Source organism: Oncorhynchus kisutch, linkage group LG1 (genome assembly GCF_002021735.2).
Source record: "Oncorhynchus kisutch isolate 150728-3 linkage group LG1, Okis_V2, whole genome shotgun sequence".
In the NCBI taxonomy this organism is placed as follows: Eukaryota; Metazoa; Chordata; class Actinopteri; order Salmoniformes; family Salmonidae; genus Oncorhynchus; species Oncorhynchus kisutch.
In genome coordinates, this window is record NC_034174.2 from 51554876 (window position 1) to 51581257 (window position 26382).

Here is a 26382-nt window from a genome sequence, read left to right on the forward strand (position 1 = left end):
TTTGAGAAACCTTTCGGTTATTGGGCCAGAGCTCTAATTGCTAGGCTACCTGCCACACTAACAGTGGAGGACATTAACTGATTCCATGGTGTGTGCGTTCACACCGAGCGAGAAGTGATCTCAGCGCCTCGCTCCGTCTTGCAGTAAATCATCACAACCGCTTATGGATTTTTTTTATTTATTACATTCCACTCTTTGGGAAGCAGGAGATTGCATCCCTCTCCTAAAGGAAGGGCTGGGGGACGTGTCCTATCGACAGAGACAATTGAGTGGCCATCCAGTGACAAATTGTCAAAGTCCCTGCTTGTTGTCAAAGCCTCGAGGTAGGGAGAATGGATGGAGGACCTTGGGTGCTGAAGACCCAATGCTTACTAGCTAATAGTCTCTGGCATATTGCTGTCTATGATGTAGATTATGTTGTAGATACTGTACTGTAAAGTGTGTTGTCGTTTTAAAATGTAAGCCCAGTTTAAATAAAGTTGGATTGTATTCGAGTTCAGTTGGTGATATACACTTTATTATCCCTAGTGGCAGAAGAGGCATGGACATGTAGGAACACATAATGAGGATCACACCATGCCATAAAAAGATACACAGATACACTGGATGTTATGAGCAGTTGTAAAATGCCTATTATGTAATTACTTGTTAGGGGTGCTGGCAGTGAAGCTGCAATTAAAGATTATTTCGCAATATCTCAATGCCCAAATTGGTAAAAAAAAAATATGACTCTTTGGCAATAGATTTTTTAAAGTTGCTACACCAGAAACGGCCCATAGGTGGCACTGTAATAAGGATTCGAAGTCTAAGGCTCAGGCCTGTCACCCCGTTTGACGTACAACCACAAAACGTATGTAAGTGCTTCTCAACATAAGGAACCAATTTGCCTCACGGACCAATGACTTCTGCCATATTGGATTTTCCACGATATTGGATAAAATAAAAAATACAAAAATCTTCCAATATCTCCTTGAGAACGTGGCACATTTTTAAATAGCTAAACCCTAATAACTCCACTTCGCTCTATCAACTTGAAGCTTGGACAAAAAGTGTCTTGAATTGTTACATGTATGAGGGAAGATGCAGTGGGGAGAACAAGTATTTGATACACTGCCGATTTTGAAGGTTTTCCTACTTACAAAGCATGTAGAGGTCTGTCATTTTTATCAGAGGTACACTTCAACTGTGAGAGACGGAATCTAAAACAAAAATCCCGAAACTGGGCAATGTTGCCCAATGTTTTACCGTAGTAATTGTTCATTTACGTCAATAGATCTATACCAGGGAGAAAAAGGTAGTTACTTTAAGACAAAGACAGGTTTGGTCAGTGTCGTTCCCTGTTCCGTTAAAATAGATTACTACCGTCCCTACACTCTAGATATCAATCGTCTAATCTTAATCCCATCAATAGACTTCTTCCATTGAAACATCTCACACACCTTTAATCCCAATCTGGAGTCACATCTCCCAGAACAGGAGGCATATGACTGGAGACTGGAGGGGAGGAGCGATGTCGTGTGTCTGGTCTGTTCATTTTCACCGCAGTCTTAACCAGACTTCGGTGGACTCATTGCCGAATAAAGAGTTGCGTAACGAAAAAGCTTATAAACAATTTTCATGGTTTATATTTGGCCCCTCGCTACTCGTGATCCAAAACAATAAACAAACGCCACTTCATGCTTGAATTCTCACCCCTGTGAAAAATAATGAGCGAGAATAATCCCATAAAATACTCTATATGTATGTGGAACAAAGTGAAACATAGTGAAAGGTGTGTGTCCGCGCATATGTGTGTGTGTGAAGACTCATATTGTTTGAAGCTTCATATGCTTTGATGAATGGAGGCAGTTACATTGTGCAGAATTGAGATGCATTTTATTTGTTGACGGCATGAAAGAGGACATGTTACGGTAGCACATTGTTTGTCCATGGTTCATAAGTGTGCCCTTTAACTCTACTCTGAAAGAATAACTGGCTGCTCTAAATATTGTCCCGTCAACAGTAGGGTATTTGTTAGATACTGCCAATCAAAGCCGTATCTCCAACACACAGCAGGAGCGGTAATGGCACAGTGGCTGTTTGTACTGTGTGTTTGCTGTGTTTTGGCTTCCAGTACTGTGTGTGTGTGTGGTATAGTCTTTGGGCCTTTTTCCATTCAAATGACTCATCATCTGAAATCAACTGATCAACCATTTAGGGTAGTGTGTGTGTGTGTGTGTGTATTCGGGGGCGGGGGGTTGTGTGTGCGTGTATATATCGCTATCTCTTCCTCCCACTTCTCCCTTGTTACTTTCCTCTGTCTGGCTCTGCTGTCTTTCTCCTTCCTCCCCCTCTCTTTCTCCCACCCGGTGGCCCATTCCCTCTATCCCACGCTGCACAGTGCCTGAGCTGAGAGGCGAGTCGTGGTAGAGTTGCTCCTCCCTTCTCCGGGGCCTAGCCGGTTGCCATGGTTTCCTGACCTTCCTGTTACCGCGGCGCTACCAACTCGAGACAACTTCTTATTTGCCACTCTGTTTATGTCTCTGTCCTTCCTCCTCATCACTTATTCCTTCTCTCTCCCTCCCTCTCTCTGTCTCACTGTCCCTCCTTCTCTGTCTCACTGTCCCTCCTTCTCTCTATCTCTCCCCTCACTCTCTTTTCCTCCTTCGTCCCTTCTGTCTCCTAATTCCCTCTCTCCCTCTCCATCTCCCTCCCTGTCATACATTGAGAGAGACCTAGTACGGTGTGTGACAGCAAAAAGATTGTGAATTGCATATAATGTTTGAGGATCTAGGAGGATGTGCACTAGTATTAAATTGTGTGTGTGTGTGTGTGTGTGTGTGTAAATAGCATACGTTGTAAGAGCCCTGTTCTTGGATAATTGGTTGCATCGACCAATCTTGTGTCCCTGTTGCACTAATTTAAAAAACGTACATACATGCACACTTGCATACACACACTTTCATGCACGCATAAACAAATACACACACACACACACACACACACACGTCTATAGCACCTGGTTCACTGCTGGATGGCTCTCTCCATATCTGTTCCATCTGGTCAACTGTGGTCCATATGTTAAACTAAAGAGCGGATTACATCCCCCTCGAAAATAAAGGTCTTTGATTCGTCACTTTCAGCTGTTGATCCATGTGCTATGAAAAGGAATGGACAATGATGCTGATAGGAAATATAAGGCTAATTCAAAAGAGCTGCGATTGGAACTAGGAAGTCGAATGAATGGTGCCATTATTGAATTAATTCACATTCATTCAATCAAATGATACCTAACATCAAATTAGTAAAAGGTTATATTGAGGAGGGAAGTACAGGTAACTGCCTAAATAAAGGAATGGGGTGTTGGGCCACCATGAGTCAGAACAGCTTCAATGTACTTTGGCATAGATTCTACATGTTTGAGATCAATTGACACCCTTCACCATGGCACTTTGAGATTTATTTTAAACTGCAAATCCCTTACGCACCACTGCACTTTGTATACCAGGGTTGGCTGGCCTTCTCTAGTCACTCGTAGACTCAGTCACTGGTATACTTTTATTTATAAAGCCATTATGAGGTTTACTACCTTTTTTTATTTGGGTATTTTTATTGTTCAGAAATGTGGTGGGTACTCTCTTCTTTCGCTGGACTTTATCCTGTTAACTGTTCCAAATGTCCGAACTGAATTGGGTAAAAGGGCTTTTATGTACTCTGCGCCATCGTCTTGGAACGCCTTACAAAATACTTTTAAACTGGAAGAACTTGTCCCGATTGTTATTTTTAAATCACTGATGAATGATCTTGAGACTGATTCCCTGACCTGTCAATGTTTTTAATTAGCTGTTTTTGATTTTGTTGTACTCTTGTGAATTTTATGGTTTTTATTATATTACTTGTAGTTTTTCATGTTTGTCTGTACATTTTGTGATGACCCAGTGCTGCCTATCTTGGCCAGGACGCTCTTGAAAAAGAGATTTTAAATCTCAATGAGCCCTTCCTGGTTTAAATAAAGGTTAAATAAAAAAAATTAAAAAACAAGTGTCTGGAACTACATTGGAGGGATGCGATACCATTCTTCCAGGAGAAATTCCATAATTCTGTGTTTAATTGATGATGGTGGAAAACACTGTCTCAGGTGCCGCTCCAGAATCTCCCATAAGTATTAAATTGGGTTGAGATCCGGGGACTGAGACGGCCATGGCATATGGTTGACATATTTTTCATGCTCATCAAACCATTCAGTCACCACTCATGCCCTGTGGATGGGGACATTGTCATCCTATGGGGACATAGCCATAGTAGCCAAAGTAATAGCAAAAATAATGGCCTGGCCAGCATTTTTATACGTGACCCAAAGCATGATGGGATGTTAATTACTTAATTAACCTGTGTGAAAGCACCTGCTTTCAATATACTTTTGTATTCCTCATTTACTCAAGAGTTTCCATTATTTTGGCAGTTGGTGCTTGCAACACTAGGGTGGTGAGTTCAATTCCCACGGGGGACCAGTATGTATGCACTGTAAATGTAAATCTAACACAAGCAGCGGCCTCCCGAGAGGTGCAGTGGTCTAAGGCAGTCCTTGTCTCATCACACTCTAGCGACTCCTGTGGCGGGACGGGCGCATGCACGCTAACTTCGGTTGCCAGTTGTACGGTGTTCCCTCCGACACATTGGTGCGGCTGGCTTCCGGGTTAAGCAAGCAGTGTGGCTTGGCAGGGCCGTGTTTCGGAGAACGCATGGCTCTTCACCTTCGTCTCTCCTGAGTCCGTACAGAAGTTGCAGCGATGGGACAAGACTGTAACTAGAAAAGTTTAGTCATACGCACATCCTTAACATAGGTGCTGTGCTATTAAAAAATAATAGTATAGAACAAGAAGGCCCGCACACTGTTAAAGCTCCCAGTTAAGCGCTTTATTTACAATATTTTGATCCGAAACGGATCTTCGTCAGGTGGAGACTGACTACCAATTGGATATCACGAAAAAGGGGGTAAATATATACAGGACCAGACAAAAGTTTGGACACCTACTCATTGAAGGGTTTTTATTTATTTTTACTATTTTCTATATTGTAGTATAAAAGTGAAGACCTCAAAACTATGAAATAACACATGTAGTAACCAAAAAAGTGTTAATCAAATCCAAATAGATTTTAGATTCTTCAAAGTAGCCACCCTTTGCATTGAAGACCGCTTTGCACACTCTTGGCATTCTCTCAAAGGCTTCATGAGGAATGTTTTTCCAACAGTCTTGAAGGAGTTCCCACATTTGCTGAGCACTTGTTGGCTGCTTTTCCTTCACTCTGCAGTCCAACTCATCCCAAACCATCTCAATTGGGTTGAGGCCAGGTCATCTGATGCAGCACTCCATCACTCTCCTTCTTGGTCAAATGATAGTCCCACTATGTGCAAACCAGGAGGGAAGGCGTATCGCTGCAGAATGCTGTGGTAGACATGCTGGTTAAGTGTGCCTTGAATTCTAAATGAATCACTGACAGTGTCATCAGCAAAGCACCCCCACACCATCACACCTCCTCCTCCAGGCTTCATGGTGGGAACCACACGTGCAGAGATCATCCGTTCACCTACTCTGCATGTCACAAAGATGTGGCGGTTGGAACCAAACATATCAAATATTTCCACCAGTCTAATGTCCATTGCTCATGTTTCTTGGCCCAAGCAAGTTTCTTCATCTTATTGATGTCCTTTAGTAGTGGTTTTTTTGCAGCAATTTGACCATGAAGGCCTGATTCACACAGTCTCCTTTGAACGGTTGATGTTGAGATGTCTGTTACTTAAACTCTGTGAAGCATTTATTTGGGCTGCAGACTGAGGTGCATTTAACTCGAATGAACTTATCCTCTGCAGCAGAGGTAACTTTGGGTCTTCCATTCCTGTGGCGATCCTCATTAGAGTCAGTTTCATCATGGCGGGTGATGGATTTTGCAACTTTTGTTCCTGACATTTTCAGAATTGACTGACCTTCATGTCTTAAAGTAATAATGAACTGTCATTTTTCTTTGCTTATTTGAGCTGTTCTTGCCATAATATGGACTTAGCCCTATTTGGTAAAAGACCATCTTCTCTATACTACCTTGTCACAACACAACCGATTGGCTCAAACAAATTAAGAAGGAAAGAAATTCCACAAATGAACTTTTAACAAGGCACACCGGTTAATTGAAATGCATTCCAGGTGACTACCTCATGAAGCTGGTTGAGAGAATGCCAAGAGTGTGCAAAGCTGTCATCAAGGCAAAGGGTGGCTACTTTAAAGAATCTTTAAAATATATTTTTATTTTTTGAACACTTTTTTTGGGGTTACTACACGATTACATGTGTGTTATTTCATAGTTTTGATCTCTTCACTATTATTCTACCATGTAGAAAATAAACATATGAATGAGTAGGCGTGTCCAAACTTTTGACTGGTACTGTATATAAATAAAATGTATAAATCTAACACAAGCAGATTAAGAATTTATTGTTCTTATTAGACAGGCCGCACTACACAGGATGTTTTTTTCTGGTAAAGGTTTGGGTATAGTAGTTGTGTAGTTGTCATATGTATGTTTACAGTATGTGTATGTTTACAGTAGATGTATGTTTGTGTGCCATTAATGCATTCATGTATGTACATGTTCATGTGAATGTGTGTATGTGCTGTCTGGCATTAGCCTTGGATTAAGATTCATCGATTTAGTCATTTGTTCCTCCCCCTCACGCCCCCTCTTCCCAGCTGGGCCAAACAAAATATAATGAACACCTCTGGAACGCCAAGGCCTCGAGGGCATCTGGGAAATGTAGCTATTTTCATAGAGCGAGGGGGAAAAATCTCTCAGCTGACTGGCCATATATACTGTACAAATCACACTAGGCTGCATGGCAGATATATTGTAAATCCCTGTCAGAATAGCCCATTTATATTCATACTAGCAATTTTCAAACAAGCTATTTCCAATGTTGAGGGACCGGCTTGATGCTTTACCGAAGCACCCAAAGCATGTTGTTCGGACGCACTATTCTCATTTCCTTTGCTCTGTTTATTAGAATGTATCTCATACACTCCACAGCGACTGTGAATGGGCTTAACACTAACGGTCAGAGTTAATTGAATCGAATGGGTTTTGTTCATCCAGTTGTTGTCTTGCAACGTTAGAGTAGAGCGAGTCAATTGGATTTCCATTCAGAGGACCGCAATTGGGGGACGTTAATAACTGACGGGCAATTCGTCATGCTGTTTGTTTGTCGTCAAGCCTCTGAACAGCCTGTGTGTTTTGTTTTTCACTCCACAGGATATGTCTGACGCAATAACAACATATCTCTCTTCACTGTTTAGTATTTGTCTCCAAATCAAATCAATGCCTAGTAAAGCTTTTTTCATTCAAAAGAATTCAAGCTGCTCAAAAGCCCCGAAGCTAGAAATAGTACCGAAAGATTAGAGTTTATTTTTTTCACACAGAGAGTGTGATAATAGTAACTGTATTTAAGGTACAGCTCTCAGTTGGAGGTCACTATAGAGTAGCTAGCTGTCTCCAATCCCCTCGGTGAAGGTATAACCTTTATGTACATCCACAGTGCACTTCCCTTGTGTTTAACCCCTACAATGGCAGCAGTGTGTGTGTGTGCCTGTGTGTGTGTGTGAGAGAAAGACAGAGAGATGGGAAGAAAATGACTTAAAAGTGCTGTGTCTCAAAATGGGATCAGCTCTGCACTGGTTTCCAACCCGAGGCCAAACGCATGCACGCACGTGTGCACACACACACACACACATATATATATAAAATGAGCTCCAAAAGTATTGGGACAGTGGCCCATTTTTTGTTGTTGTTTTGGCTCTGTACTCCAGAACTTCGGATATGAAATGATACAATTATGAGGTTAAAGTGCATACTGTCATTTTTTTTCATCCATGTGGGGTGAACCGTTTAGAAATTACAGCACTTTTTGTCCATGGTCGCCCCATTTTAGGGGACCAAAAGTATTTGGATAAATTCACTTGTGTATTAAAGTAGTCAAAAGTTTAGTATTTGGTCCCATATTCCTAGCACGCAAGGATTACGTCAAGCTTGTGACTCTACAAACTTGTTGGATGAATTTGCTGTTTGTTTTGGTTGTGTTTTAGGTTATAATTGTGTCCAATATAAATTAATGGTAAATAATGTGTTGTGTCATTTTTTGGAGTCCCTTTTATTGTAAATAAGAATAGAATATGTTTCTAAACACTTTTACATTTAATGTCGATGATACCAGTATTACGGATAATCCTGAATGAATCGTGAATAATGATGAGTGAGAAAGTTACAGATGCACAAATATCATATCCCCAATACATGCTAACCTCTCAACATTACAATAACAGGGGAGGTTAGCATTTTGGGAGGGTATGATGTTTGTAACTTTCTCACGTGTCATTCTTCAGGATTATCTGTAATCACCGTAGCATTCACATTAATGTGGATCACTGTCCCAATACTTGTGGAGCTCTGTAATGGCTGTATTGGGTGGAAGAAGGAGAGGACCAAAGCGCAGCGTGGTTAGTGTTCATCTTTTTTTTTAAACCACTGAACACTTCAAAAATACAAAACAACAAAGTGACAACCGAAACAGTTCTATCTGGTACAGACACACAAGGTCTGAAAATAACAACCCACAAAACACAAAGGAAAACAGGCTACCTAAATACGGTTCTCAATCAGGGACAACAATAGACAGCTGCCTCTGATTGAGAACCATATCGGGCCAAACACAGAAATAGAAAATATAGAAAAACTAACAGACTGCCCACCCCAACTCACCATACTAAATAAAGACAAAACAACGGAATAAAGGTCAGAACGTGACAAGCGCACTGTAAATACATACACTCAAGTTCAGAGAGCATGTGCTTACATTTATTGAAGCCTCTTCCACCATCCCTGACACCGATTTAAATAATTGGCCATTAATTATTAAATCTAAATCTTGTTAAACTGTGTCATCCAGCCACAAGCAGAGAACAACCAATTAGAATCCAGAAACACTTCCTGGACCAATTGACAAGGAATAGAGGTCATGGCTAGAAAGGGCTACAGCTTTGGTCAAATTAACATCAAAAGTTTAAATGTTTTGCATTTTAGCTAACCCTAACCTTTTCCCTAACCTTAGCCTAATTCTCCTAGCCTGTTGTGTTAATTATCCTTACCTGCTGCGTACATTCTCCTAACCTGCTACGAAACGTCAAATCTGACATTAATTTGACAAAAACTGGATCCCTTCTAACCATGACCAGGAATAGATTAACAGAAATTGAGAATAATGTGAGTACATTAATCAGACATCAATGTCAGTGCGAAAAGAATTCACAGCACAGATCAATCAAGTTAGAATTTGGGTCTAAATTAATTGTCTAAAGTCCAGACTCACAAGTCCAGGGCCCGGATTCATAAAGCCGATCCAGGAACACTTTTTCCTCTTAGATCATACTGAATAAGTTGGACAGGGGGGGACCTAATCCTAGATCAGCACTCCTACCCTGAGATGCTTTATTAGTGTGGGCTGAGAGTTCCATTATGCAAAGAGTTCTCCTTCCTTAACGTTGAATCAGAGTGAGGGGGTTAATCAGGATGAACGGCCCAATAAAATAACCCGGCTTGGTCACATCTGGCCTGTAGGCCACACAGGGACTGCTCAGGCCCATAGAGAGAACTCCCAAGCTGCCTGCTTCACACACACACACACGTGCACATGTTTAGCATGCAGGGCAAGGAGATTGACACATTGTTTAGCTAATAAAACGTACAGTGCATTCGCAAAGTATTCAGACCCCTTCCCTTTTCCCACATTTTGTTTACGGTACAGCCTTATTCTAAAATTGATTACATTTTCTTTTTTTTGTCATCAATCTACACACAATACCGCATAATGACAAAGCGAAAACAGATTTGCCATTTTTTGACAAATTAACAGAAATACCTTATTTACATAAGTATTCAGACCATTTGCTATGAGACTCTAAATTGAGCTCAGATGCATCCAGTTTCCATTGATCATCCTTGATGTTTCTACAATTTCAATGGAGTCCACCTGTGGTAAATTCAATTGATTGAACATGATTTGGAAAGGCACAAACCTGTCTATATAAGGTTTTTGCTCTGTCCTTGCATGTCAGAGCAAAAACCAAGCCATGAGGTCGAAGGAATTGTCCGTAGAGCTCCGAGACAGGGTTGGGTCGAGGCACAGATCTGGGGAAGGGTACCAAAACATTTCTGCGGCATTGAAGGTCTTCAAGAACTCCATCATTCTTAAATGGATGATGTTTGGAACCACCAAGGCTCTTCCGGAACTGGCCACCCGGCCAAACCGAGCGATCGGGGGAGAATGGCCTTGGTCAGGGATGTGACCAAGAACCAGAAGGTTACTCTGACAGAGCTCCAGAGTTCCTCTGTGGAGATGGGAGAACCTTCCAGAAGGATAACCATATCTGCAGCCCTCCTCCAATCGGGCCTTTATGGTAGAGTGGCCAGACGGAAGTCACTACTCAATAAAAGGCACATGACAGTGCGCTTAGAGTTTGCCAAAAGGTCCTAAAGGACTCTCAGACCATGAGGAACAAGATTCTCTGGTCTGATGAAACAAAGATTGAACTCTTTGGCCTGAATGCCAAGTGTCACATCTGGAAGAAACCTGGCACCATCTCTACGGTGAAGCATGGTGGTGGCAGCATCATGCTGTGGGGATGTTTTTCAGAAGCAGGGACTGGGAGAATAGTCAGGATCGAGGGAAAGATGAATGGAGCAAAGTACAGAGAGATCCTTAATGAAAACCTGCTCCAGAGTGCTCAGGTTCCCCTTCCAACAAGACAATGACCCTTAGCACACAGCCAAGACAATGCAGGAGGAGGACAAGTCTCAATGTCCTTGAGTGGCCTAGACAGAGCCTGGACCCGATCGAACATCTCTGGAGAAACCTGAAAATAGCTGTGCATCAATGCTCACCATCCAACCGACAGACCTTGAGAGGATCTGCAGAGAATAATGGGAGAAACTCCCCAAATACAGGTGTGCCAAGCTTGTAGCGTCATACCCAAGAACACGCCAAGGATGCTTCAACAAGGTACTGAGTAAAGGGTCTGAATACTTATGTAAATGTGATATTTATGTTTTTTTTTTTAATACATTTGCAAAAATGTCTATACCTGTTTTTGCTTAGTCATTATGGGCTATTGTGTGTAGATTGGTGTGGGGAAAAAACGATTTAATACATTTTAGAATAAGGCTGTAACGTAACAGGGTCAAAATACTTTCCGAATGCACTGTTTTCACAGTACCAGTCAAAAGTTTGGACACACCTACTCATTCCAGTGTTTTTCTTTAATATTATTATTTTCTACTTTGTAGAGTAATAGTGAAGGGGCGGCAGGGTAGCCTAGTGGATAGAGCGTTGGACTAGTAACCGAAAGGTTGCAAGTTCAAACCCCCAAGCTGACAAGGTACAAATCTGCTGTTCTGCCCCTGAACAGGCAGTTAACCCACTGTTCCTAGGCCGACATTGAAAATAAGAATTTGTTCTTAACTGACTTGCCTAGTTAAATAAAGGTAAAACTATGAAATAACACATATGGAATCATATATGTGAGATTCTTCAAAGTAGCCACCCTTTGCCTTGATGACAGCTTTGCGCAATCTTGGCATTCTCTCAACCAGCTTCATGAGGTAATCACCTGGAAAGCATTTCAATTAACAGGTGTGCTTTGTTAAAAGTGAATTTGTGGAATTTCATTCCTTCTTAATGCGTTAGAGCCAATCAGTTGTGTTGTGACAAGGTAGGGGTGGTATACAGAAGATAGCACTATTTGGTAAAATACCAAGTCCATATTATGGCAAGAACAGCTCAAATAAGTAAAGAGAAATTACCGTCCATCATTACTTTAAGACATGAAGGTCAGTCAATCCAGAAAATTTCAAGAACTTTGAACATTTCTTCAAGTGCAGTCGCAAAAACCATCAAACGCTATGATGAAACTGGCTCTTATGAGGTTGGCCACAGGAAAGGAAGACCCAAAGTTACCTCTGCTGCAGAGGATAATTTCAGGTTGCAGCCCAAATAAATGCTTCACAGAGTTCAAGTAACAGACACATCTCAACATCAACTATTCAGAGGAGACTGCATAAATCAGGCCTTCATGGTTGAATTTCTGCTAAGAAACCACTACTAAAGGACACCAAAAATAAGAAGAGACTTGCTTGGGCCAAGAAACATGAGCAATGGACATTAGACTGGTGGAAATGTATCCTTTGGTCTGAAGCGTTCAAATTTGAAATCTTTGGTTCCATCCTCCATTCAGAGTAGGTGAACGGATGATCTATGCATGTGTATTTCCCACCGCGAAGCATGGAGGAGGAGGTGTGACGGTGTCGGGGTGATTTGCTGGTGACACTGTCAGTGATTTATTTAGAATTCAAGGCACACGTAACCAGCATGACTACCAGAACATTCTGCAGAGATACGGCATCCCATCTGGTTTGTGCTTAGTGGGACAATCATTTGTTTTTCAACAGGACAATGACCCAATACACCTCCAGGCTGTTTTAAGGGATATTTGACCAAGAAGGAGAGTGATGGAGTGCTGCATCAGATGACCTTTCCTCCGCAGTCACCGGACCTCAACCCATTTGAGATGGTTTGGGGTGAGTAGGACTGCAGAGTGAAGGAAAAGCAGCCAACGAGTGCTCAGCATACGTGTTAACTCCTTCAAGACTGTTGGAAAAGCATTCCAGGTGAAGCTGGTTGAGAGAATGCCAAGCGTGTGCAAAGCTGTCATCAAGGCAAAGGGTGGCTATTTGAAGAATCTAAAATGTTAAATATATTTTGATTTGTTGAACACTTTTTTGGTTACTACATGATTCCATGTGTTATTTTCACTGATGTATTCACTATTGTTCTACAATGTGGAAAATAGTCAAAATAAGGAGAACCTTGAATGAGTAGGTGTGTCCAAATGTTTGACTGGTACTGTATATATATGTGTTTGACTGGTACTGTGTATATATATGTGTGTATATGTGTGTGTATATATATATATAATGAGAGAGAGAGAGAGAGAGAGCATACTGGTATGTATATTACATACAGAATATGTTGTCGTTACTGTATAATATGTACACATTTTTCTTCATGGTCATTGTTGGCAACGTTCAGTTCTGTGTCATCTAATGAAGTAATAGAAGGTTAATAGTGCTCTTCCTATCTCGATGCACACGCTCATCTAAAAGGTTATCCCTGAATCAATTATTAGTCTACAGTACACTGAAATACCCTTTTATTTGTGCTCGCCAAAGTGGAATACATTGTGGTTAGTGCAGCGAGAGAGAAAGAATGAGGTAGAAAGAGAGTGAGGGAGAGAGAGAAAGTGCCGCCCCAGGGCATGATGGGTAGTGCATGAGGATCCAACCCGCTGTAGCTGTGCACTATGGCAACACTACATGGTACCCCGACGATGTTTTTAATTCGAGTGCAGTCATTAAAATTGTAATAAGACCAATCTACACACAATACTCCATAATGACAAAGCAAAAACAGCTTTTTAGACATTATAACGTGAAACCATATTTTCACATGTATTACATTTAGAGTTCACATATGTTAACATCACCTTTGTACATGTGATGAGCATTTTCACCTCACATGTGAATTGCAGTTTCACGTGAAATTTGCGGTTTTCAGTCTTTATTTGCTACATAAAGTTTTGGACTTATAAATTAATTATATGAACCCAATGATTCTTGAAGAATATAATGTATAAATGAGCTTAGTTCAACTGTCGTACCCCATCAGAATCCCAAATATACTGAACAACAATTTAAACGCAACTTGTAAAGTGTTGATCCCCATAGTTCATGAGCTGAAATAAAATACATTATGTATATAAAAATATGTGGACACCCCTTCAAATTAGTGGATTCGGCTATTACATTTTCTACTGAAGAGCTCAGTGACTAGGAAAAGTCGAGGACCAACAACGGCTCAGCCGTGAAGTAGTAGGCCACACAAGCTCACAGAACGGGACCTCCGAGTGCTGAAGTTTGTAGTGTGCAAAAAATTGTCTGTCCTCTGTTGCAACTCTCACTACCGTGTTCCAAATTGCCTATGGAAGCAACGTCAGCACAGTAACTGATTGTGGGGAGATTCATGAAATGGCTTTCCATGGCTTAGCAGCCGCACACAAGATCACCATGCACAATGCCAAGTGTGGGCTGGAGTGGTGTAAAGCTCACCACCATTGGACTCTGGAGCAGTGGAAATGCATTCTCTGTAGTAATGAATCCCCCTTCACCATCTGGCAGTCCAACAGACGAATCTGGGTTTTGCGGATGCCGGTAGAACACTACCTGCCCCAATGCATAGTGCCAACTGCAAAATTTGGTGGCGGAGGAATAATGGTCTGGGGCTGTTTTTCATGGTTCGGGCTAGGCCCCTTAGTTCCAGTGAAAGGAAATCTTAACACTACAGCATACAATGACATTTCTAGACAATTCTGTGCTTCCAACTTTGTGGCAACAGTTTGGGGAAGGCCCTTTCCTCACTAATGCTCTTGTGGCTGAATAGAAGCAAGTCCCCACAGCAATGTTCCAAACTCTAGTGGAAAGCCTTCCCAGAAGAGTGGAGGCCGTTACAGCAGCAAACGGGGACCAACTCCATATTGATGCCATTGATTTTGGAATGAGATGTTCGACGAGCAGGTGTCCACATACTTTTGGTCATGTAGTGTACTCCCGAAATTCTCTATTACACACAAAAAGCTTATTTCTCTCAAATTCTGTGCACAAATCTGTTTTCATCCCTGTTTGTGAGCATTTCTCCTTTTCCAAGATATTCCATCCACCTGACAGGTATGGTATATCAAGAAGTTTATTAAACAGCATGATCATTACACAGGTGCACCTTGTGTTGGGGACAATAAAAGTCCACTCTAAAATAGTTTTGTCACACAACACATTACCACAGATGTTTCAAGTTTAGAAGGAGCGTACAATTGGCATGCAGACTGCAGGAATGTCTACCAGAGCTGTTGCCAGATAATTGAATATTAATTTATTTAACATAAGCCGCCTCCAACATCATTTTAGAGAATTGGCAGTACCGCAGACCACGTGCAACCATGCCACCCCAGGACCTCCACATCCGGCTTCTTCACCTGTGGGATCATCTGAGACCAGCCACTCGGAAAGCTGATTAAACTGTGGGTTTGCACAATTGAAGAATTTCTCCGGTAAGCTCAGTTGCGTGCATCCTGTCCTCACTAGGGTCTTGACCTGACTGCAGTTTGTCGTCATAACTGACTAAAATGGGCAAATGCTCACCTTCGATGGAGAAGTGTGTTCTTCACAGATTAATCCCAGTTTCAACTGTACCTGGCAGATGGCAGACAGCGTGTATGGCGTTGTGTGGGGGCGAGTGGTTTGCTGATGTCAACGTTGTGAACAGTGCCCCATAGTGGCGGTGAGGTTTTGTTATGGGCAGGCATAAGCTACAGATAATGAACACAATTTCATTTTATCGATGGCAATTTGAATGCACAGAAATACCGTGATGATATCCTGAGGCCCATTGTCGTGCCATTCATCCGCAGCCATCTCCTCATGTTTAAGCATGATAATGCACAGCCCCATGTTACAAGGATCTGTACACAATTCCTGGAAGCTGAAAATGTCCAAGTTCTTCCGTGGCCTGCATACTCACCAGACATGTCACCCGTTGAACATGTTTGGGATGCTCTGGACCGACATTTACGACAGCGTGTTCCAGTTCCCGCCAATATCCAGCAACTTCGCAAAGCAATTGAAGAGGTGTGGAACAACATTCCGCAGCCCTAATCAACAGCTTGATCAACTCTATGCAAAGGAGATGTCGCACTACATGAGGCAAATGGTGGTCACACCAGACACTGACTGGTTTTCTGATCCATGCCCATGCCCCTACCTTTTTTATTTATTTATTTAACTAGGCAAGTCAGTTAAGAACAATTTCTTATTTACAATGACATCCTACCAAAAGGCAAAAGGCCTCCTGCGGGGATGGGGGACTGGAATAAAAAATAAATACAATATAAATATAGGACAAAACACGCATCACAACAAGAGAGAACACAACACCACTTAAAGAGAGACCTAAAGACAACAATATAGCAAGGCAGCAACACATGACAACACAGCATGGTAGCATCACAACATAAATTAACAACAACATTGTAGCAACACAATGGTAGCAACACAAAACATGGTACAAACATTATTTGGCACAGACCACAGCACAAAGGGCAAGAAGGTAGAGTCAATAATACATCACACAAAGCAGCCACAACTGTCAGTTTAAGGTATCTGTGACCAACAGATGCATATCTGTATTCCCAGTCATGAGAAATCCATAGATTAGGGCCTAATTTATTTCATTTGACTGATTTCCTTATACAGTTGAAGTCAGAAGTTTACATACACTTAGGTTGGAGTCATTAAAACTAATTTTTCAACCACTCCACAAATTTCTTGTTAACAAACTATAATTTTGGCAAGTCGGTTAGAACATCTACTTTGTGCAAGACACAAGTAATTTTTCCAACAATTGTTGACAGGCAGATTATTTCACTTATCCTGTATCACAATTCCAGTGGGTTAGAAGTTTACATACATTAAGTTGACTGTGCCTTTAAACAGCTTGGAAAATTCCCGAAAATGATGTCATGGCTTTAGAAGCTTCTGATAGTCCAATTGACAGAATTTGGAGGTGTACCTGTGGCTGTATTTCAAAGTCAGTGCCTCTTTGCTTGACATCATGGGAAAATCAAATGAAAACAGCCAAGACCTCAGAAAAAAATTGTAGACCTCCACAAGTCTGGTTCATCCTTGGGAGCTATTTCAAATGCCTGAAGGTACCACGTTAATCTGTACAAACAGTAGTACGCAAGTATAAACACCATGGGACCACACAGCCGTCATATCGCTCAGGAAGGAGACGCGTTCTGTCTCCTAGAGATGAACGTACTTTGGTGTGAAAAGTGCAAATCAATCCCAGAACAGCAAATGGCCTTGTGAAGATGCTTGAGGAAGCAGGTACAAAACTATCTATATCCACAGTAAAACGAGTCCTATATCGACAAAGCTTGAAAGGCCGCTCAGCAAGGAGGAAGCCACTACTCCAAAACTGCACATGGGGACAAAGATCAAACTTTTTGGAGAAATGTCCTCTGGCCTGATAGAACGGTTGGCCATAATGACCATCATTATGTTTGGAGGAAAAAGGGAGGGGCTTGCAAGCCGAAGAATACCATCCCAACCGTGAAGCACGGGGGTGGCAGCATCATGTTGTCGGGATGCTTTGCTGCAGGATGGACTGGCGCACTTCACAAAATAGATGTATTGAAGCAACATCTCAAGACATCAGTCAGGAAGTTAAAGCTTGGTCGCAAATGGGTCTTCCAAATGGACAATGACCCCAAGCATACTTCCAAAGTTGTGGCAAAATGACTTCAGGACAACAAAGTCAAGGTATTGGAGTGGCCATCACAAAGCCCTTACCTCAATCCTATAGAACATTTGTGGAGAGAACTGAAAAAAGTGTGTGCGAGCAAGGAGGCCTACAAACCTGACTCAGTTACTCCAGCTCGGCCAAAATTCACCCAACTTATTGAAGGGATGCTTGTGGTAGGATACCTGAAACGTTTGACCCAAGTTAAACAATTTAAAGGCAATGCTACTAAATACTAATTGAGCGTATGTAAACTTCTGACCCACTGGGAATGTGATGAAAGAAATAAAAGCTGAAATAAATGAAATCACATAAAATCAAATGTATTTATATAGCGCTTCGTACATCAGCTGATATCTCAAAGTGCTGTACAGAAACCCAGCCTGAAACCCCAAACAGCAAGCAATGCAGGTGTAGAAGCATGGTGGCTAGGAAAAACTCCCTAGAAATGCCAAAACCTAGGAAGAAACCTAGAGAGGAACCAGGCAATGTGGGGTGGCCAGTCCTCTTCTGGCCGTGCCGGGTGGAGATTATAACAGAACATGGCCAAGATGTTCAAATGTTCATAAATGTCCAGCATGGTCCAATAATAATAATCACAGGCAGAACAGTTGAAACTGGAGCAGCAGCACGGCCAGGTGGACTGGGGGCAGCAAGGAGTCATCATGTCAGGTAGACCTGAGGCATGGTCCTAGGGCTCAGGTCCTCAAAGAGAGTTAGAGAGAGCATACTTAAATTCACACAGGACACCGGATAGGACAGGAGCAGTACTCCAGATATAACAAACTGACCCTAGCCCCCCGACACAAACTACTGCAGCATAAATACTGGAGGCTGAGACAGGAGGGGTCAGGAGACACTGTGGCCCCATCCGATGACACCCCCGGACAGGGCCAAACAGGAAGGAAATCATTCTCTCTACTATTATTCTGACATTTCACATTCTTAAAATAAAGTGGTGTTCCTAACTGACCTAAGACAGGGAATTTTTACTCTGATTAAGTGTCGGGAATTGTGAAAAACGGAGTTTAATTGTATTTGGCTAAGGTGTATGTAATCTTTGGTATTGTTGCATGTTGCGTTTATATTTTGCTCAGTGTTTAAGTTTGTTTTACTCCAATGTTTTTAAACAAAGTAAATGTAAACAATCAATTTTTAGCCTAAAAACATGGCTAAAACTATCATTTTGATTTCATGGATTTTCAGTCCTTGCATCCAAAGCATAATCTATGGATTTGAGAGTGGTTGCATTTCTTCAACCCCATCCATCAGCCTTTTACTGAAACTGTGGGGAGACACTTTGTTAATGTTTCAGTTAAGGATTGTCTATTAACACCTTTAATAGAGTCCATAGTGGTGTTATATTTTGCAATCCTGTAGTGAGCGAGTACTTTTGTGCCATCAAGCAAAACTTCTGAATTCGAGAACAAAATTCTTAGTATTGCCAACAAAAATAATGATATTTAAAGCAAAACGTAACCCTAAAAGTATTGATAGCAAAACACATGAAAAACAGGTGAATTAACTTGTTCACTCACATGTGTCCGAAAACCACAGTATTTCTTTTTTCACTCGTGAATTATTAATGCGTTTATTTGTAAGTGCACGTGGCGTGTGTGCGTGTCTACAAGAGGGCAGTGGTGGATGAGGGACTGTGCTCCCTGTTATGTGATGGATGAACCGTTGTAAGTCCAGCTCCAGAAAAAGAGGACATATGCCTATAAGACACAGTGTTATGAACGAATTACCATGGAGGTACACTACATGGCCCAAAGTATGTGGACACCTGCTCATCGAATATCTCATTCCAAAATCATCGGCATCAATATGGAGTTGGTCCCCCCCCTTGCTGCTATAACGGCCTCCACTCTTCTGGGAAGGCTTTCCACTAGATGTTGGAACATTGTGCATGGACTTGCTTCCATTCTGCCACAAGAGCATTAGTGAGTTCAGGCACTGATGTTGGGCGATGAGGCCTGGCTCACAGTCGGCGTTCCAATTCATCCCAAAAGGTGTTCAATGGGATTGAGGTCAGGGCTCTGTGCAGGCCAGTCAAGTTCTTCCACACCGATCTCAACAAACCATTTCTATATGGACATCACTTTCTGCACGGGGGCATTGTCATGCTAAACTGTTGCCACAAAGTTGAATGCACAGAATAATCCAGAATGTCATTGTATGCTGTAGCGTTAAGATTTCCCTTCACTGGAACTAAGGGTCCTAGCCCAAACCATTATTCCTCCTCCACCAAACTTTACATTTGTTACTATGCATCCTGGCATCCACCAAACCCAGATTAGTCTGTCGAACTGCCATATAGTGAAGCGTGATTCATCACTCCAGAGAACGTGTTTCCACTGCTCCAGAGTCCAATGGCGGTGAGCTTTACACCACTCCAGCAGACGCTTGGCCTAGGAATTGGAAACCCATTTCATGAAGCTACTGAAACAGTGCTTCCAGAGGCAGATTGGAACTTGGTAGTGAGTGTTGGAATCGGCGACAGACGATTATTACATCCTATGCACTTCGGCGGTCCCGTTCTGTGAGCTTGTCTTGCCTACCACTTCGCAGCTGAGCCGTTGTTGCTCCTGTATGCGGTGTGAAATGTCTAACTAGTTAGCGGGGTGTGCTCTAATAGCGCTTCAATCGGCGATGTCACTCGCTCTGAGCCGTGGCTTTTGTGGAGCGATAGGTAACGATGCTTCAGGCGTGTCAGTTGTTGATGTGTGCAGAGGTTCCCTGGTTCGAGCCCAGGTAGGGGCGAGGAGAGGGATGGAAGCAAAACTGTTACACTCCTAGACAGTTCCACTTCATAATAACAGCACTTACAGTTCACCGGGGCAGCTCTAGCAAGGCAGAAATTTTACAAACTGACTTGTTGGAAAGGTGGCATCCTATGACTGCCCCATTGAAATCACCGAGCTCTTCAGTATGGGCCATTCTACTGCCAATGTTTGTCTATGGCTGCGTGTTCATTTTTATACACCTGTCAGCAACGGATGTGGCTGAAATAGCTGAATGCACCAGTTTGAAGGGGAGTCCACATACTTTTGGCCATGTAGTGTATGTACTGTACATATAGGTAGGGGTAAAGTGACTTGGGCAACCGGATAGATAAGACAGTAGCAGCAGCGTATGTTGTGTGTCAATCAATCAAATGTAGTTATAAAGCCCTTTTTACATCAGCAGATGTCACAAAGTGCTATACAGAAACCCAGCCTAAAACCCATAACAGCAACTAATAAAGTCCACATACATTTGGCCATGTAGTGTATATGAGGTTAGAGGGAGGGGGAGAATAGTATTGATAAATATGAATCATTATCACGTTCTTATTTATGTCAGACTCCCTAAATCTCCTTCCCTCTTATTTTTCTCACAAATTTTCCCTCTCTTTTCATTTATTCGACACATTGTCTTTCTCCTTTTGGACTGTCTTTATCCTTTCCTTCCATTTCTTCATCCTCTCTCTCTCTCTCCTACTCCTTTTGAGGCTTTATTTCACTCCGGCATTCTCCCTCCATCCCTCCCTTCCTCATGATCAATAATTCATAAAGCGCTCTGCCCCCTCTTCTCCTCGGCTGTGTGTGTGTTTGTGACAGTGGTGGATCAAAGCATCTTCTACCTTCACAGCGTAGATCGGCGCTCATTGGTCTTTGCCGCTGACAGGAAACAACCTGTCTCCCCTGCTCCTCTTTAAAAAAGTAGATAGAAACGAAGTGATCCGTTTACTTTCCTTTTCCTCCTGTTGTATACTGCAGATGAACGACACTACTGTCTGGAGACACTTGTTTTTTTTTTTATATTGGTTCTGAAGCTGATAAACACATTATCTTTATCTGTAAGTAAAAGCCATAGTTTAGGCCTGTTCCTAGTGCAATCGAGATACATAGTGCAGAGAGAATATTGTATTTTATTTTACCTTTTTTTCAGTAATGTAACACACTGTAATGTAACACACTACATCAGATTGTATGTTATATGGCGGCGTACGATATTACGCGACATCTGTCTTCGCTTGTATCATTGCAAGTAATATGTACAGTGTTAGTCAGAGTTCGCTTGTTGCAAGCTACATTGGAAGAAGACACTGATACAGTACGAATGATGCCTTCCACAAACAGTGCAAGTGCAGCAGTGTATCTCTGCTTCAAGTTGATCCCTTTGGCCGCAGGAATCCATATATAAATTGACCCTGCCTTGAGCGGAGTACGCTAGAACTTACAGTGGCAGTGTGGTCTTTCAACCTCATTTATAGATGACTGTGTGGTGTGGTAGTCGACAGACGCTCGCACCTCCTTAGCCGGGGCCTTTTCACTGGGCTCAGCTGCAGTGCAGTGTCAGTGTTCTCCACTGACCCTTTGCTGAAGATGAATACGATTGTCAGCACAATAACGCTCTGTTCCTCTTTCTGCTATCTTTATTAGTATTTTCTCTCTCCCTACTTCTCTCGCTCCCCATCTCCCTCTTTCTTTGGCTCAGCCTTGGTCGAGTGCAAGAGCAAGACAGAGAGGGATGCTTGCGAAGCAGTTCCAATGGCAATGAGGGTTGACTTAGGATGCAGTGTGAAATTGAGCAATTATATACTTTTTTCTCTCCATGTCTCCTTCTTTTGTTCCCTTTCCTTACTCCAAAAACCTGTTTTCCTTGCCTAAATCACACCTATCCTACCTATAGTACCCCTACCAACACAGCACCATTCCCATTTGTTCACCCCCCCCCATAATCTAATCTACATCTTCATCCCTACCCCATGACACTTCCCATACAACCCCACCCCAAACGGTACACTTCGTACTAACTATCTCCTTAACCCTCTCCCCTGAAACTATACACTTCATCCTGTCTCAAGCGAGTACGCTAAACCATACAGTGGAAGTGTGGTCTTTCAACCTGATTATAGATAACTCTGTTGTGTGGTAGTCTACATGCACCTCTTATAGCTAGGCCTCACCTCTCCCCCCCCCCCTTGCTCTCTCTCCCATAGCCGTGTGTTTGATCCTGGGCTGTATGATCTTTCCGGATGGCTGGGACTCGGAAGTGGTGCGCGACATGTGTGGCGAGGAGACAGGGAAGTACACGCTGGGGAACTGCTCGGTGCGCTGGGCCTACATGCTGGCTATCGTTGGCATCATGGATGCCCTCATCCTCTCCTTCCTGGCCTTCGTGCTGGGCAACCGGCAGAACGACTTCCAGCTGGAGGAGCAGCTTAAAGCAGAACAAAAAGGTGAGATGCTAATGACGCTAGGCTGACTGCTAGGCTAATGCTAATCTTTGTTTTATTATGCGCCAAAAGTTTTTTTCCCCCACATCTTACCAGCAGTACTGTAAAATAAAGCATTGCCCATTTACCAGATGGGCTAGGTTATTGAGACACCAGTGGCTAATGCTAATTGTTGTCATATCAGGCAATACACTGGGTTTACAAAATGCTATGAAGCTATGTTTTAAAGTGATGAAATTTCAAAACCAGCCCTGTCCTTTTGTATTATTTTAGTGAGTATCAAGTTTCAATGTAGTGGTTTTGAGTTTGAAATTTGGCACTAACAAGTCTCCACGTAGCTAGCTCAACGCACAACTAGCTACACTATATATACAAAAGAATCTGGACACCCCTTCAAATTAGTGGATTTGGCTATTTCAGCCACACCCGTTGCTGACAGGTGTATAAAATCGAGCACACAGCCATGCGATCTCCATAGACAAACATTGGCAGTAGAATGTTACACTCACTACCAAGTTGCTTCCAGGGGGAGTTGAGAACATCAGAACTGTTTGTCTTGAGCTTCATGAAATGGGTTTCCATGGTCGAGCAGTTGCACACAAGCCTAAAATGAACATGCACAATGCCAGGTGTCAGCTGGAGTTGGACTCTGGAGCAGTGGAAAAGCGCTCTCTGGTGTGATGATTCACATTTCACCATCTGGCAGTCCGAAAGACAAATTTGGGTTTGTCGAATGCAAGGAGAACGCTACCTGCCCAAATTCACATTTTGGTATGAGATTGTTTGTCGAGCAGGTATCCACATACTTTTGGTCATGTAGTGTAGCTATAGCTATTTAAAAATGAAAACCGTTAGCCAATGCAACACCGCCAGGGTTGGGGAGTAACAGATTACATCTAATCGGTTACATGTAATGAATTATAAAAAACGAACTTTAATCCTTTACATTAGCAGCTAAAATATTGTAATCAGATTACAGGTACTTTTGAAAAACTATATTAGGATTACTTTTCAATTCAGAAAGGATGTTTGCGATAAAAATATTTGACACTTCTCTGTTTTCTCAATATCATTCAAATCAACTTTGAAAAAAGGCGCAAGTTTAAATTTGTTCCACCTGAGCGAGTCTGACCACAAGTCAAAGAATATGATGACGCACCAAATGTGTTTGATGGATCGCGGGAAAAGAGCAGGAACAGGCTTTTGTAGGCTACAGTCAAAACTGTGTCTTACAATGCCGTGGTGTAGTCTACGTGCGATACTGATATCACTTATTATTGATATATACAGTGCATTGATGTGAATCACACTGCTGCTCTCTCATTTAGCTATTTGCGCCGTACTGATTGCGATTGTTGTGGAAGGCTGTACACAAATCTAAATGTGTATTTGAACCCAAGAAGTCTAAGCTGCCTATCAACCATTGTTTTTGCAACCAGTGGACAGCCAGTGAAAAATGCGCTCTTGCAACAGCTGCATAGTGCGAATCCCAGCCGATGGAATAAAAGTGTTTTTTTTATTGTTCAATCTAATTCATTATGATAAAACATTATATCCAGTGGCAAGAAAATGTGAACCCTTTGGAAATACATGGATTTCTGCATAAATTCAATCTGATCTTCATCAAGGTCACAACAATAGACAAACAGTCTGCTTAAACTAATAACACACAATCAATTATACGTTTTCATGTCTATTGAACACACCATGTAAACATTCACAGTGCAGGGTGGAAAAAGTATGTGAACCCTTGGATTTAATAACTGGTTCACCCTCTGGCTGCAATAACCTCAACCAAACGTTTTCTGTAGTTGCGGATCAGACCTGCACAACCTCAGGAGGAATTTTGGACCATTCCTCTTTACAAAACTGTTTCAGTTCAGCAATATTCTTGGGATGTCTGGTGTGAACTGCTCTCTTGAGATCATGCTGCAGCATCTCAATCGGGATGAGGTCAAGACTCTGACTGGGCCACTCCAGAAGGTGTATTTTCTTCTGTTGAAGCCATTATATTGTTGATTTACTTCTGTGTTTCGGGTTGTTGTCCTGTTGCGTCACCTAACTTCTGTTGAGCTTCAATTGGCGGACACATAGCCTAACATTCTCCTGCAAAATGTCTTGATAAACTTGGGAATTAATTTTTCTGTCAGATGGCAAGCTGTCCAGGCCCTAAGGCAGCAAAGCAGTCCCAAACCATGATGCTCCCTCCACCATACTTTACAGTTGGGATGAGGTTTTGATGTTGGTATGCTGTGCCTTTTTTTTCCCTCCACACATTGTGTTGTGTGTTCCTTCCAAACAACTCAACTGTAGTTTTATCCGTCCACAGAATATTTTGCCTGGCTATTTTGCCTGGGACATGCAGGTGACCTTTTGCAAACTTCAGACATGCAGCAATGTTTTCTTTGGACAGCAGTGGCTTCTTCCGTGGTGTCCTCCCATGAACAGCATTCTTGTTTAGGGTTTTACGTATCATAGTCTCGTCAACAGAGATGTTAGCATGTTCCAGAGATTTATGTAAGTCTTTAGTTGACACTAGGATTCTTCTTAACCTCATTGAGCATTCTAGCGCTCTGCTCTTGCAGTCATCTTTGAAGGACGGCCACTCCTATGGAGAGTAGCAACAGTGCTAAACTTTCTCGATTTATAGACAATTTGTCTTACCGTGGACTGATGAACATCAAGGCTTTTAGAGGTACTTTTGTAACCCTTTCCAGCTTTATACAAGTCAACTATTCTTAATCTTATTTGTCTTCTGAGATATCTTTTGTTCGAGGCATGGATCACATCAGGCAAACTCAAATTCTGTGAGTCTTTTAATAGGGCAAGGCAGCTCTAACCAACATCTCCAATCTCGTCTCACTGATTGGACTCCAGGTTATCTGACTCCTGAGTCCAATTAGCTTTTGGAGAAGTCATTAGCCTAGGGGTTCACATACTTTTTCCAACCTACACTGTGAATGTTTAAATTATGTATTCAATATAGACAAGAAAAATTCAATAATTTGTGTTATTAGTTTAAGCACTTTGTTTATTGTTGTGACTTAGATGATCAGATCAAATTTGATGACCAATTTATGCAGAAATCCAGGTAATTCCAAAGGGTTCACACACTTTTTCTTGCCACAGTGTATATCCATTGATTCTTGAAGAATTTAACTTACAAATGCCTCATGAGCTTAGTTCGACTGTCACACCACATGAGAACCCAAAATATAAGCTTGTTTTTTCTCCAATGTTTGTAAACAAACACTGTATAGCCTCATTACATGGTTAAAACAATCATTTTGATGATATGGATGGTCAGTCCTTGCATCCATAGCTCTGTCTATTAATCTGAGAGTTCTTACATTTCTCCAGGCCCACCCCTAAACTGTGGATTCACCCTTTAAACAGCCGCATATAATCAAGATATCAAAGTGTCACCAACATAAAAGGTCAACAATGGGCCTATAGCAAATGCTGCCTATGACATTCATTTTTCACATGTAAATAGCACTTTTCAGTAGTGCTCAAAGCAGGCCATTCCATGAGCTCCGCATTTATTTTTCAACTTGAATCAATGAGTCCAATCAGTCCTCCATGACAACAAAATCATAAACAACAGAGTAGGTCTGGTTAATAAGTCCTTCGTTATTGGGTCATGCTCAGGTAAAACAATTAGGCTAATATA

At 42.0% G+C, this 26382-nt stretch overlaps 1 protein-coding gene across 1 annotated transcript in view; it reads left to right on the forward strand.

Annotated features, from left to right (window-relative positions):
* Positions 1-26382, forward strand: part of lhfpl4a (LHFPL tetraspan subfamily member 4a) — an 88978-nt gene that overhangs the window by 45367 nt on the left and 17229 nt on the right. Inside the window, exon 2 of the mRNA XM_031826699.1 lies at positions 22473-22712. Within this exon, the coding sequence (XP_031682559.1) occupies positions 22473-22712 (240 nt within the window). The remainder of the gene's footprint in view (positions 1-22472; positions 22713-26382) is intronic.